Raw genomic sequence first — 13,768 nt, forward strand, 5'->3', positions numbered from 1 at the left:
ACGATTTTATTTCGCTGTTTCTTCCACATTAGTCTTAACTCTTGCCCCGTGGCGAGTTGGTCATGGCGACTTGTCATAGACTAATCTCCTACATTCTTGCCTAGGATTAAATCCCACTGTGAACTAAATCAGGCTCCTTTCTAAACGGGACTTAGGATATTCCCTTCTCGATCCTGCTCCTTCTTTTTTTTCTCCCTAGACGTGAGCGAACCAACCCTTACTTGTTCCTCAATCAGCTCCCCTCGCGTCCCCTATCGTTTTCGGGGTGTGGGTGGGGATGGAAAGTAACTCGGCTGGGACGCATTTTCGCTTCCGCTTTTTTTTTTCCGCGACGGCCCGTTCATAAGTCCCATCGGAGGAGGAGGAGGAGGAAGAGGAAGGAAGAAAACCTGTTAGAACTTGCGGATGGCAGACGGAAGGCAGCGATGCTCGCTACTCTGCGCCACTTACTACTCCTCGTAAAGTCCTGGCTTCCCCTCCCAGCGGCGGGACAGCGCTGCGAGCTCTCCTCCGCCTCCCGCCACTTCCTCGTTGCCCAAGGCGCAGCGAGCCTCCCAGCTGCTCAGTCCACCCCAAACTCGCCCTGAAGGAAGAAGGCGGCCGATCGGGGTCCCCAATCCTGGCCCGGGTGCGGGGCTAACGGGACTGGACCGGGAACCGCCGCTGCCGCCGCTGCTGCTGCTGCTGCTTTTCCGCCCGGCTCGGCCGCCTGATGCCCCGGGCTCCCGCCTCTCCATGCCCGGAGCCGGGGCTGGCGGGAACGACACCCTCTTTCCCTTCTTTTCGGACTTCAAAGACGCGGCCGTCCGCCTGGGGCTGAGCGTCTTGGAGACGGTGGTGCTGGCGTCGATCTTCAGCCTGGCCTTGGTGGCCAACGCGGGCGCCATCCGGCTGGTGCTGCGCCGCAAGGGCCGGCCGGGCGCCGCCAGCTGCCTGGTGCTCAACCTCTTCTGCGCCGACCTGCTCTTCATCAGCGCCATCCCGGCCATCGCGGTGGTGCGCTGGACCGAGAGCTGGACGCTGGGCGAGGCCGTCTGCCACCTGCTTTTCTACCTGATGAGCTTGAGCGGCAGCGTCACCATCCTCTCGCTGGCCGCCGTCAGCCTGGAGCGGGTGGTCAGCATCGTCCGCCTCAAGCCCTCCAAGCCCTGGAAGGGCCGGCTGGTGGCCGCCTGCCTGCTGTCCATTTGGGTCTTGGCGGCTCTGGCCACCCTCCCGCTCAGCCTCTTCTTCAGCGTCCAGCCGCTGCCCACCAGGGGCCAGGTGAGTTGATCCTGGTGGCCTCCACACACACGACCAGCCTGGGGCCCGCAGGACCCTGATGTGGCAAGAAATGTGGTGGCGGGTGTACAAAGGCACAACTTTACTACTACCCACGTCCTAAGCACCACTTACTTACACTCGGGCATTTTAACCGAATAACAGCGCTGGAAGGGACCTGGGAGGTCTTCTAGTCCAACCCCCTGCTCAGGCAGGAAACCCTACGTACCATATCAGGCAAATGGTTGTCCAAGCTCTTCTTAAGAACTTCTACTGTTGGACGTTTTACTCATTTATTTCTGATTTTCTTTAGTTAGCTTCTCGGCTCCAATAGGGTTGTTTTCCTTGCTCTCCTCCATTTCTCCACACGTCAATTGAGTTAATGACAAGTCAAGATTGCTTAGTGAACCTCAGGGCTGAGGGTGGATTAGAACTGGGATTTCCCTGGGTTAGGTCAGGCTGGAGCCAAATTGCTAAACAGCAACGTTCACCTGGCTCAAGAGTGCAACTTAGCAGATTTCACTTCGAGTTCAGGCCCATCTTAAAAGAGATATTTAAGCAGAGGCTGAGGGGCTATCCGTCTGTCAGATGGGCTGTAGTTTCACAAGGCTGATTCAACAACCTCCAATTTCCCTTCCAAATCATGTTACCATTAGAGTAAGGCCGCACATCGCATTCTGTATTACGTACGACATTGCACAAAATTCAAAAGATTCTGGTGAGCGAGAACATTCCACAGACTTCAGGATGTTGGATGCTCAGGGTGTACGTTGAGAACATGCTGCAGCTAAATTGGGGTCTCAAGCTGCTTTGCCTGGATCATTCTGTCCCTCGATCACCAACCCGCCATGTGTCTGTCTATCTTAGACCTTGCCAGATGTCCTGCGTGTTGAGCACAGAAAGCAGGCTTGGCAGAGGGATGATCTTCACCATACGTCTACTGCCAATCTATTGTGTTTCTTTGCTGAATATGTAGAAGGTGAAGTCCTTTGCATGTGCAGCAAAGAAATAAACAAGAGATGGAAGAATGGTTCCCTCCATCTATTCCTAACCAGCCTGAATTTCTGCATTAGCTATGCAGGGAGATTCATTAGCTTCCATTTATCATCAGGCCTGTGACAAAGAACACAAAGAATGTTCTTTCATTGCAGTTGTTTCTTTTCTGGGTATTTGGCCTCTCATAACTTCTGCATGGGATGCTTGGGTTTCTGGATGAAGAGTTAAATTCTCCCATGTTTTTTAAAAGAGTCTACTTTATGTTGACCTCGCTGGGGAAAAGAGGTTTCTTACCATAGCTTATTATAGAGGAACAGTGAATTGATAAACAAGCTAAAACATGCACCTCTGTATCTTTTTCTTGCAAAGTGCTCGCTCACCTACTAGAAATTCTTAGTCCCCTGTGGCCGCCAAAACAAACTTCTCACAATGAGCAAGCAAATGATCTGTTTTTTGGCTAGATCAGGATGTAGGGATCTCTGCATTTTGACCTTAGAGGTTTCCTGCGATGGATATTCCAGATACCAATTTTAAACAGGAGAACAGTGTGGAGGATACTGAAACAAGAGTAAAAGACTCAGTAAAGGATACTTCTAAAATAAATTTTACAAATCTCAGTCTCTTCTGAGGGAGTACAAATAACGTTATGGATTAGCATGAGTCTCAAGTGAACTATCACTTGATTGCTTTTCCTTCCATTCCTTCTTGTGTGGCCAGGATGAGAAAGAAGCCTACTTACGTGACAGTCACGAGCTCCAGTCCAGGTTTGATTTAATGATTTCAAAAACAGAGTAATCCTCATAAGAAAGACACAAGGGATCAATTTTATTTTCTAATAGAAGGGGGTGAAATTTGCAGACCCAGACTTGCTTCTGAGGGGATAAACCCTGTCTAGGCTCTATGACATACATGCTAGAGATTTGGAGGCAATATGTTAAATTCTTTTTTTTTATAATGAGCCTTGTCTTTACCTGTGAGTTTGGGAGATAATTGCATTACATTTGCAGACATGGGTGCTTCTCCTCAGCAGATAAAAACTGCCATGCACCAGGAATGCAAAAGGATAATTCCCTGCCCCCAGTACATGTATTGATTTATCTATTTGGTAAATAATATCTACAAATAATGTCAATATTTTCAGGGAGGAAACCTGCCAAATTATAGGTTACAAATTACAAACAGGGATGCAGAGAGCTTAAAGCTAGATACCTTTCTATGTTGTTTTCTAAGAGGTAATTCTGTAATTATTGTTTTTGGATAGAATTAGAGAACCACAGGCAAATGCCTTTTTCAAGATAGTGTGATTGGAAAACCTCTGGCAAATCAGTCCATAAGATTTGAAAGTAGACTTGTCAGCTGCCTAACTTCAACCATCTTAGCATTTTAAATGTAATGTTTCTTCCCCCCACCCCACCCGAACCTCTATGATTTTGAAGGACAATGTAAATGCCAGTCTATATACAGAAGTGCCCTGGATGTTTTGATTAGTTTGGTTTGCTTAATAGAGATTACAATTTATCTCTAGAGTGTGATGTAGACGAATTCAATTCGGAGTGAATTCAGTGCATGTATTTCATCTGTTTTTCTCATCTATCTATCATCTATCTATCTATCTATCTATCTATCTATCTATCTATCTATCTATCTATCTATCTATCTATCATCTATCTATCTATCTATCTCACTTTTAGGATAAGGCACTATCCGAGTACCACCAGTTGCCCAGCAAGGTGTCAAAAACTTGTTGACCAAACAAAAAAAAAGGAAAAAAGAGATGAAGTACAGGTAGTCCTCGACTTACAACAGTTTGCTTAGTGACTGTTCAAAATTACAATGGCAATGAAAAAAGTGCCCCCCCCCAGCCACAGCCAAGCAAGACACATGCCTGCCCACCTGGTGGCGCTCTTCCTCCTGTCTGAGGTTTTCATTGTTGTGAGCATTTCTGTTGAAGATTGGCAGCGGGGGTAGGGTGGGGGTGTTTGGTTTTTATCCCCCCCGTCTGCTGAGTGGTTGCAGCAAGTTTTGGTCACTTCACATGACCCTGGGATACTGTGACCATCATAAATATGAATCAGTTGCCAAGCATCTGAATGTAAATCACAAGATCCTGGAGATGCTGCAACATTCCAGCTGATTGGCATTTCTTCTGGGCTCAGAAGCGCCAGGATCAGTGCCGAGCTCCAGCTGGAGCCTGGCACTCATCCTGGCCCTTCCGCTGGGCCCTAACAGCCCTGCAGCTCCAACCATCTCTCGCTCAGGCTTGTGCGGTGCTGCCACCGGTTCAGCTCATTCCCCTCCCCAATTAGGATGCTGCCACTTTTCTAGGATGGTCAAGTACCACCTGCTAGGTGCCAATGTACCACAGGTGGTACCCGTACCACTGGTTGAAAAGCCCTGATCTATATTGAGCCGAGGTGGCGCAGTGGTTAGAATGCAGTACTGCAGCTATTTCTGCTGATTATTGGCTGCCATCAGTTCAGCAGTTCGAGTCTCATCGGCTCAAGGTTGACTCAGCCTTCCATCCTTCCAAGGTCGGTAAAATGAGGACCCAGATTGTTGGGGGCAATAGGCTGGCTCTGTAAACCACTTAGAGAGCACTGTAAAGCATTGAGAAGTGATATATAAGTGTAAGTGCTATTGCTATTATTTATTTATTTATTTATCTATCTATCTATCTATCTATCATCTATCTATATCTATCTATTATCTATCTCTGTCAATTTCTATCTATCATCTGCTATCTATTTCTATCGATCATCTATCTCTGTCTGTCTGTCTGTCTCTGTCTGTCTGTCTGTCCGTCCGTCCATCCATCCATCCATCCATCCATCCATCTATCTATCTATCTATCTATCTATCTATCTATCTATCTATCTATCTATCTATCTATCTATCATCTATCTATCTATCTCATCTATCTTTCTATTTATCTGTCCATTGTATATCTATTTCAATTGAGCTTCCCCTGAAATATATTAGAAGTCCTGTAGCATAGACACCAATTGTAATCTATTCTACATTCAGATCCTGCTATAAAACAAGGCCAATTACTTAGTTCCATACTCAGCTCTATTTGTTTGGAAGAATTGGTGAGATTACTAATTTTAAATACTTTGAAAAGTTTGTAAAGATGAGATACTGTGATTATGAATTGTCAGGATAGTCATAGGTTGTCTTTGCTTTCATTTTTGGAATTGATTAAAAAAGCTATTTGCCATGTGTGTCTGTATGCCCACAGCACACAATACCGAAACTTTTATCAGCTGGTGTGTGACATTTTTTGTTTGTTTATGCTTATTGCATTTTATTGTTCCAATCACAATCTGCTTTGATATGTTGGCTGGAGAGCAGTTAAAGAATGATTCAAATCATAAATGCCTTCAATATCATAATGGGGTTAATGATCTTCCGGCAATTATAGTAAATGAAGGAAAGATCCATGACGGAAAGAAGTGTGACAGTTGGGGAGATTCATCCACAGTGAACAGATCCCATCTGTCTATTTCTTGTTCAGATCCATGCACAGTGTTACATATTGGAGAAAAAAGTAAAATAAAATGTGGCATTGCAAATTGGAGAGCTCAGCTTTGTTCACCCCAAAATACGACTAACGTAGCTGCCTATTATCAGGTTCACTGAGTACTTTACAGTCCTAAGAGTACATAGTGTAGGCGCATCAAAGAGATTGCGTAGGCTTTGATTTAGGGATTTTAAGTTATGCAAGGTATCTTGATCATCTTGCAATGAGTGAGCAAGCAAAGACCAAGAAGAAAGAAATCTTTCTTTGACTTGATAATTGAGGCATTAAATGGATAAGCTTTTCCTCAAGAAAAGCAGGGTTGAGGTGGACATTCTTCAGCCTCTGAATCTCACAGTTTTAAGTTGCTAGGGCTCCCATCAGCCAGATTGTTAAACAGGCTTCAAATAAAATGGCCCTTGAGTTGAGCTTGACTTTTGTTGACTTCAAGAACACCATTGCACAGTTTTCCTGGCAACAGCATCGACATGATTTGCCATTTCTTTCCTAGGCGTTGCTTATGGGCCTGGGCTTAGTTTACAGCCCGCAGTTCTGCAATTTCTTGGTGGTCTCCATTCAGGATCTATCTAGGTCCAGTCCTGATTAGCTTAATGTGACATCTCTCACCCAGCTGTGCATATAGGTTTAATGCTGATCAGAAGCAAATAGTCTTCCCAGACACACTGTTCTTCCTTTTAAACACATAAAATATCATCTCCAGACGTTCAAAGATGGCCGCCTCAGGTGGATACTGGGAGGGGTAGAGTTTGAAAAATTAAGTTTTTTTGAAACAAAATAAAAATGTAAGGGCTTTTAGATATTTCTATATGCAAAAATACCCCAAGATGTAAATAGGGACTGATTTTATATTAAGGAAGAAAGAATTTTCCCTGCAAGAGCTTCTTGCTCTGTGTGTGGGGTGAGTGGGAGAATCCAGACTTCATCATGTTTAGAGCAGACAAATTGACATTCCTAACTAATTTGATCAATTGATTTTAGTATATCTGCTTTATACCTGTCCACTAATAGATGCTAAACATTGACATGATTTTGTTTCTCCTTTGGTGACCAATATTCCTGTTGTTGTGGTTATTTTATTGGCAAAATAAAAGAGGCAAAATACATTTATGTTGTACTTAGCCAATTTTATTTAATAGTAAGGAATTTTCACATGCAATAGGGAAGAACAGAATGAGTTTTCTTAACCATTAAATAAAATAAGTAGAGTGAAGCTATTTTTAATTTCTGTTTTATAGAATATATGTACCCCTATAGCTCCTACATTTTTAGACCTGATAAAAATGAAAGCAATTCTAATTTTTCAGGTCCATTTCTTGATTTTATGTTGGATTAAAACTGAAAATGTTCATGATTCCAAACCACCTATGCTAGTTAAATTCTCCAAAGACCATAGAGAGAAAAAAGGGCAAAATATAATAAAAGTGTCTTATAGTACAATGTCATGTAAAAGATAGACAGGGACCAAGCTTAATAAAAGTGGGGCTATTCGATCAGGGCTGATTCTAGATGATGAATAGATGGCAGCAGAGTCCAAACTTTTAGGGTTTTCTGTGTCTCTTTGCTGACATCTAGGGCTCATCTACATTTTTGCAGGGAACAGAACAGTTGAGGATTACCTGTAGTATGATATGGTCTTGATTCATGACTAGTTTACATGGGTGGAGGAACCAGTCCAATAGAAGTGGGTTTCATGGACCTGTAGTCAACTTGTTGATCTTGAAATGGGTTTCTCTGAAATGTTGGGTGACATTGCGCACGAATGCTGCCACTGCCAAGGTTCCTACAGATGTTACTGAATCGCATATCCCACAGCTCTTCATCGTTAGCTTAGCTAGCTGAGATTGCTGTGAGTTGTAGTCCATCAGTACTTTAACTGGACTTTTTCTTTTTAAAAAACTCTCCCACTCATATTTTAAACTTTGGCAATTATAAGAAAACATGGCATAGAGAGAAATGTGCAGAAAAATAAGCGTTATGATGAATTTATAATTAGAGGTTATAAACATCTTTGCTTTCCCATGCTTGAGCAATATTCCTGCCTCTTATATCATATCTAGCGTGCAGAAACCAGATGAGAAATCACTTGATGGCAACAAAGCATTAGAGATTTCTGTCTAAAGATTCTCAGTCATCCAGGTCATAGTTGTCCCAAAGATGTTTTTTCACAAGTCAACTGGACTTTCTTGTGTTTTTTTTTTGAAGACGTTTCACTTCTCATCCAAGAAGCGTCTTCAGCTCTGACTGGATGGTGGGGAATGGAAGGATTTATACTCCTTGCAAACAGCTGGTCATTTGCATTCTTTTAGAGAGTCACTGAGGCCACCTGGACTTTTGTCTGTGTCCTCAGGATCACCTGAGTAGTGCAAATGAGTGTGGAGCCTTCTTGGAACTGTTGAAAGGACTGTGTTGTAGACTGGAGATAGATGATGTGGTATCCCCCTCTGTTGATGTTCTGTTCAGGGAGGGATAGAACATCATCTAACTCCATTCTACAACACAGTCCTTTCCACAGTTCCAAGAAGGCTCCAACCCAATTTGCACCACTCAGGTGACCTTGAGGACACAGATAAACTTCCAAGTGACCTCAATGACTTGGATGCAATGAATGCAAGTGACCAGCTGTCTGCAAGGAGTATAAATCCTTCCATCCCCCAACATCCAGTCAGAGGTGAAGAAGCTTCTTGGATGAGAAGCGAAATGTCTTCAAAGAAAAACAAGAAAGTCCAGTTGCCTCTTGAAAAGGCATCTTTGGGTCAGAGTTTTCTGTTTCTCTTTGCGGCCAACAAGTGGTCGTCTAGATTTTTGCTGCCAGATATAGTAGCCTTGTTTCTTTTGAAGATTTGGTGTTCTTGCATAAAGAAGCAGGCTTCCCTATAGAACTGCAAGATGGATGTGTAGACCAGGGGTCCTCAGCCTTGGCAACTTTAAGACTTGTGGACTTCAACTCCCAGAATTCCTCCGCCAGCAAACTTTGCTGGCTGAAGAATTCTGGGAGTTGAAGTCCACAAGTCTTAAAGTTGCTAAGGTTGAGGACCCCTGGTGTAGACCATAAGAAGAAACAGGAAACAATAATCATCAGAGAAGAGTATGTATCATCTTTCATTTATAATCTGCAACTGTTATTAATGTAGAAAGATTGAGGTCATAACTTCCAATGTTTGCCAAGCTATTCAATTGCACTGATGCGATACTTTTGGTTTGATTTTTCCTTTTCAAATCCTCGGAGTTGATACACCTTTATTTGGATACCTACCATGATTTACAATAACAAATACTGTAATTGTTAGCTATTTCATAGCTTATGTTTGGTGAGTAATTACATCATGCGGAAGAGTGAGATGAATTTTTCTGAAAGGTTATGTTGAAATCCAATGTAATGCTTACGGAGGTTTTGTTCTTTGCTTACAGGAAGTGTATATCTGCACCTTGGTTTGGCCGAGCATTGCAGGAGAAATCGCTTGGGACGTGTCCTTTGTCACTGTGATCTTCCTAATACCAGGATTGGTCATTGTAATTAGTTATTCAAAGATTTTACAGGTATTTTTCATGGTTTTGCTTTTTTTAAAAAATGCAATGCTAAGAGTTGCCCACTGTTAAAAAGTCAGACAGTGGTATTTCAAATGGATTTTCATTTTTATAGACCACAAGAATATACCAGATTTTCATTTTAGCAGACCACAAGAACATACCGAAGGAAGTTGATAATGCAATAAGCAACACACAACTGACTTTTTAATATTCTTAATAATCTCAGTCTTTTATTGTTAAAATCTAAGAACATAAGCGTTGCTCTGCTAAATCAGACCCCTGCCCTATCTACAGTATATCTAATAACAGAGTTGGAAGGGAATTTGGAGATCTTCTAGTCTAGTCCAATTCTCTGCAAGAAACCCTATACCATTTCAGACAAATGGTTGTCCAATCTCTTCTTAAAAACTTCCAGTGTTGGAGCATCCACACCTTCTGGAGACAAGTAGTTCCACTGATTTTTTGTTCTGACTGTCAGGAAATAAGTCTAGCAGTCTGTTCTCACAGTAGCCAAACAACTGCACAAGGAAGTCTATTGGTCACCCAGCAGATGGCCTTCAGAGGCAGTCACATTGCTATTGAGGCTAATAGCCTTTGATCCTCCTGACTTGGTGAATCATAACGACTCTTTTTCTGAAGCCAGCCAAGCTAGTACCCAACTCCACATCTCAAGGTAGCCAATTCCAAAGTGATCAATGGGAGTTACAATTGTTTATTCAATCTAACAAGCTTATTGCAATGGAACTCAAAATGCAGCACTACATTTAAAACTATAATGTAAAAAAGCTCAAGGCACGAGCTTATAAATATAAAAATCTATCAGAATGGGAGAAAATATCAGCTAAATCTGGAAAAAGGTAAGTGTTCAGCCTCTACCTGAAAGCAGAGAGAGCAGGAGTTAGGCCCGTTTGGGGCAGTAACAGAATTCCTATGTAGGAAGTGAAATTGAAACGAAGCTGCTCAATCTGTATTTGTAAGGTAGGTAGATTTATGAGTAAGCAGGAAATCTTTTAACCCATAGGTTGATTCCAAACCAGATTTGGCTTGCAAAAATCAGACAGCTGGTAGAGGGCAGCAAAGTAATATAGAAAACACTCAAATCACATTTTAATACATTCATAGAGCAGCGAAAAGCAGTTGCTCTCTGCTATCAGTTACTGATTTCTGAAATCCCAGATCTGGTGGCCAATAGTTAGCCTTTAAAGGTCATAATATAAGCTTAAATTAAGTCCAAAGTAGGCTGGTAATCAGTGCAGTTAAATTAATCGTTGCTGTATGCCTGACCTCTTACATCCAGTTTAGAAATGTTGATGCACCAACATGTCTGTGAGGTGGCAGCTTAAAAAAGGCTGCTGTAACTGAATGCTCCAAGTGGATTTTTTTTATTATTTAAAGTGAGCCATTTTAAACATGTCTTTAGGATGTTCTGGTTTTTTTGTCCAAATAAAGGAGTAGCCAAACAAGAGACCATCCTGGCTGGATTTGCTGGAACTATAGTTCAGCAATTCATGGAACATCACAGCTTTCTGACTTAGAATGTACAGCATCTTTAGTGATTGTAGAAGGAACCTTTTTTCCCTTTTCTGTCATAGCAAATATTTTCCTATGCAGTGTAAACGTTCTTCAGATGCTGGGAACTTCATGCCCTGCCTGCTTAGAATGGAAGTTTTCTTATTGTCTCTAAAGGAAAAAAAATATGACCAGAAGCTAGCATTGCATCATCATACAGGTAGCCCACAACTTACAGCCATCCATTTAACAGTCATTCAAAGTTACAACATCAGTGAAAAATGTGACTTGCAACCGCTCCTCGCACTTATGACTGTTGCAGCATCCCACAGTCACATGATCATCATTTGGGCACTTGAATCATCCTGGGCTCATGTGATTGCTGTTTGTGAACTTCCCAGCTGGCTTCTGACAAGCAAAGCCAAGGGGGGAAGCCAGATTTACTTAATGGCAGCATGATGCAGTTAACAACTGCAGTGATCTGCCTAACTTTGGCAACAATGGTCATAAAATCAGATGCAACTCATTTAACAACCGTCTTGCTTAGTAACAAAAATTCTGGCCCCAATTTTTGTTATAGCAATAGCGCTTAGACTTATATACCACTTCACAATGCTTTACAGCCCTCTCTGGGCAGTTCACAATGTCAGCATATTGCCCCCAACAATCTGGGTCCTCATTTTACTGACCTCGGAAGGATGGAAGGCTTAGTCAATCAACCTTGAGCTCGTGAGAATTGAACTCCAGGCTGTGGACAGAGTTTGCCTGCAATACTGCATTCTAACCACTGCACCACTACACTTGTAAGTTGAGGACTTACCTGTTAAGGAATGGACTTCTTTGATAGGACTCTCATATCTGATTGGCAGAAATCCTAAAGTCACTAAATGGCACAGTGATGCAAAAAAAACCTTAACAATTTGCTGTCAGCTAAGGTCACTTCAGTGTTTGCAGCCCAGATATGGTAGCTCTATCAGAGTCTCACAAATACATTTAATCCCTAATTAAATGTATAAAGCTAAATCTTTTCGTTGATACCGGTACAGCATAGTATGTCTCAATTCTTTCATATTGACTTTGTAAATATCAGAGACTGGGTCTAAAGTTCCCTGTGCGAAATGACTTTGTGAACTATAATACTATGTTGATATAAGTTTGATAGGTATGATAATACCTATTTAATGCTACATTATTGCCATGGCTGCAGTAGTATGAGCATGAATTCTTTGCTGTTCCACATTCCATCAAGATTCCTCAGCCACAATAATTTGAGCTTCAGGGTAACAAGAAACAGAAATGGTGAGATTGATCCACCAGGCAGCAGAAGTTGAGAGACCACATGGCAGGACCCCATCTATTTTCTCTTTGATGCCTCAACAGCATTTTCTCAGTTGCAGGCTTGCTGCTCTAGCTGCTCTTAAATGATCTACTGTGCTTAGCATGAGAGAGACTCCTTTCCCATCAACTCTAGTGAAATAACATTTACTTCAGATGCTGGTCTAGTCAGCTTCCATCCTTTCAATCAGAATAGAGCTGGAAGGGACCCTGGAGGTCTTCTAGTCTAACCCCCTCTCAGGCAGGAAACCCTACACCATTTCAGACAAATGGTTGTCCAAGTTCTTCTTAAAAACCTCCAGTGATGGAGCACCCACAACTTTTGGAGGCAAGTTGTTTCACTGATTAATTCTTCTGTCAGGAAATTTCTCCTTAGTTCTAGGTTGCTTTTCTCCTGGGTTAGTTTCCATCCATTGCTTCTTGCCTTGCCTTCTGGTGCTTTGGAAAATAAGATGACCCCCTCTTTTTTGTGGCAGCCCCTCAAATACTGGAATACTGCTATCATGTCGCCCCCAGTCCTTCTTTTCTCTAGACTAGTCATACCCAGTTCCTGCAGCCGTTCTTCATATGTTTTAGTCTCCAGGCCTTTAATCATCTTAATTGCTCTTCTTTGTACTTTTTCCAAAGTCTCAACATCTTTTTTGTAATGTGATGATGCAGTATTCCAGGTGTGGTCTTTCCCTTTTTTGTCATCTTGGGCTCACTTCATAAAGTTCTGTGAGCCTGCAGGGAAAAAAATATAAATTTTTAAAAGATTAAGAAATCCCAAGCATGAAATTTTTGAAACCTTCTCAGAGAGAAGAGAGATAATTCTCAAGGCTTAACTTTCCACTGTGGAATAATGCCTGAAAAGATATTCTATGTTTCAATTTGCAGATTGCCAAGGCCTCAAGGAGACGCCTGCAGGAGGGCCTGGCCTACTCGGAGAGGCATCACATTCGCATTTCCCAGCAAGATTTCAAATTATTTCGTACTCTGTTTCTCCTGATGATTTCCTTCTTTGTCATGTGGAGCCCCATCATCATCACCATTCTCCTCATTTTAGTACAGAAGTTCAAACCGGATGTGAACATTGCCTCCTTTGTTTTCTTCTGGATAATGGCGTTTACATTTTCCAATTCAATCGTCAACCCGGTTTTGTACAATATAGTCCAATTTAAACATGGTTGGAGGCAAATCTTTTTCTGTTGCCAAAATCTTCTTGGGAAAAAAGAGACTACAACGGACACTTCCCTGAAGCAACAAAATGGAAAACATTTCACAGTATCTGCTATCACCAGATAACTGTGTGGTATTCCTCATAAAAAGAAGGTCAACAGTTTTTTAAGAACTGAAGTAAATAGCTGAGAAAACAATCAATTCGTAGAGACTGTTGTGGTTTCGTTTACTTTGGTAAGAAACATGGATGAAGAAACCTGATAACAATAAACTTGCATTAAAACAGTTTAACTGGGAGCATCTACATATTATACCATCCTAATCTAATTAAAATGATTTCCTCAGGATCTCCTTGCGTATATCCATGACCTAACAACAGGTTCACACAGACTGTTGATTTCATACGAGTGAGTATACACTGGAATAAATGCCCAGCTACTGGGA

General features: G+C 42.1%; 1 protein-coding gene across 1 annotated transcript; it reads left to right on the forward strand.

The window, feature by feature from the left end:
* Positions 1–735: 735 nt before the first annotated feature.
* FFAR4 (free fatty acid receptor 4) lies at positions 736–13,627 on the forward strand (the record flags this gene model as incomplete). Its single annotated transcript, XM_081328266.1, has 3 exons — positions 736–1,263; positions 9,203–9,331; positions 13,043–13,627. 3 exons carry the CDS (start codon positions 736–738, stop codon positions 13,448–13,450), a joined length of 1,065 nt encoding a protein of 354 aa, XP_081184392.1. The 3' UTR covers positions 13,451–13,627.
* Between the last annotated feature and the right edge of the window lie 141 nt (positions 13,628–13,768).

The sequence above is a fragment of the Vipera berus genome (genome assembly GCF_964194415.1).
Source record: "Vipera berus genome assembly, chromosome: 5".
Lineage (NCBI taxonomy): Eukaryota > Metazoa > Chordata > Lepidosauria > Squamata > Viperidae > Vipera > Vipera berus.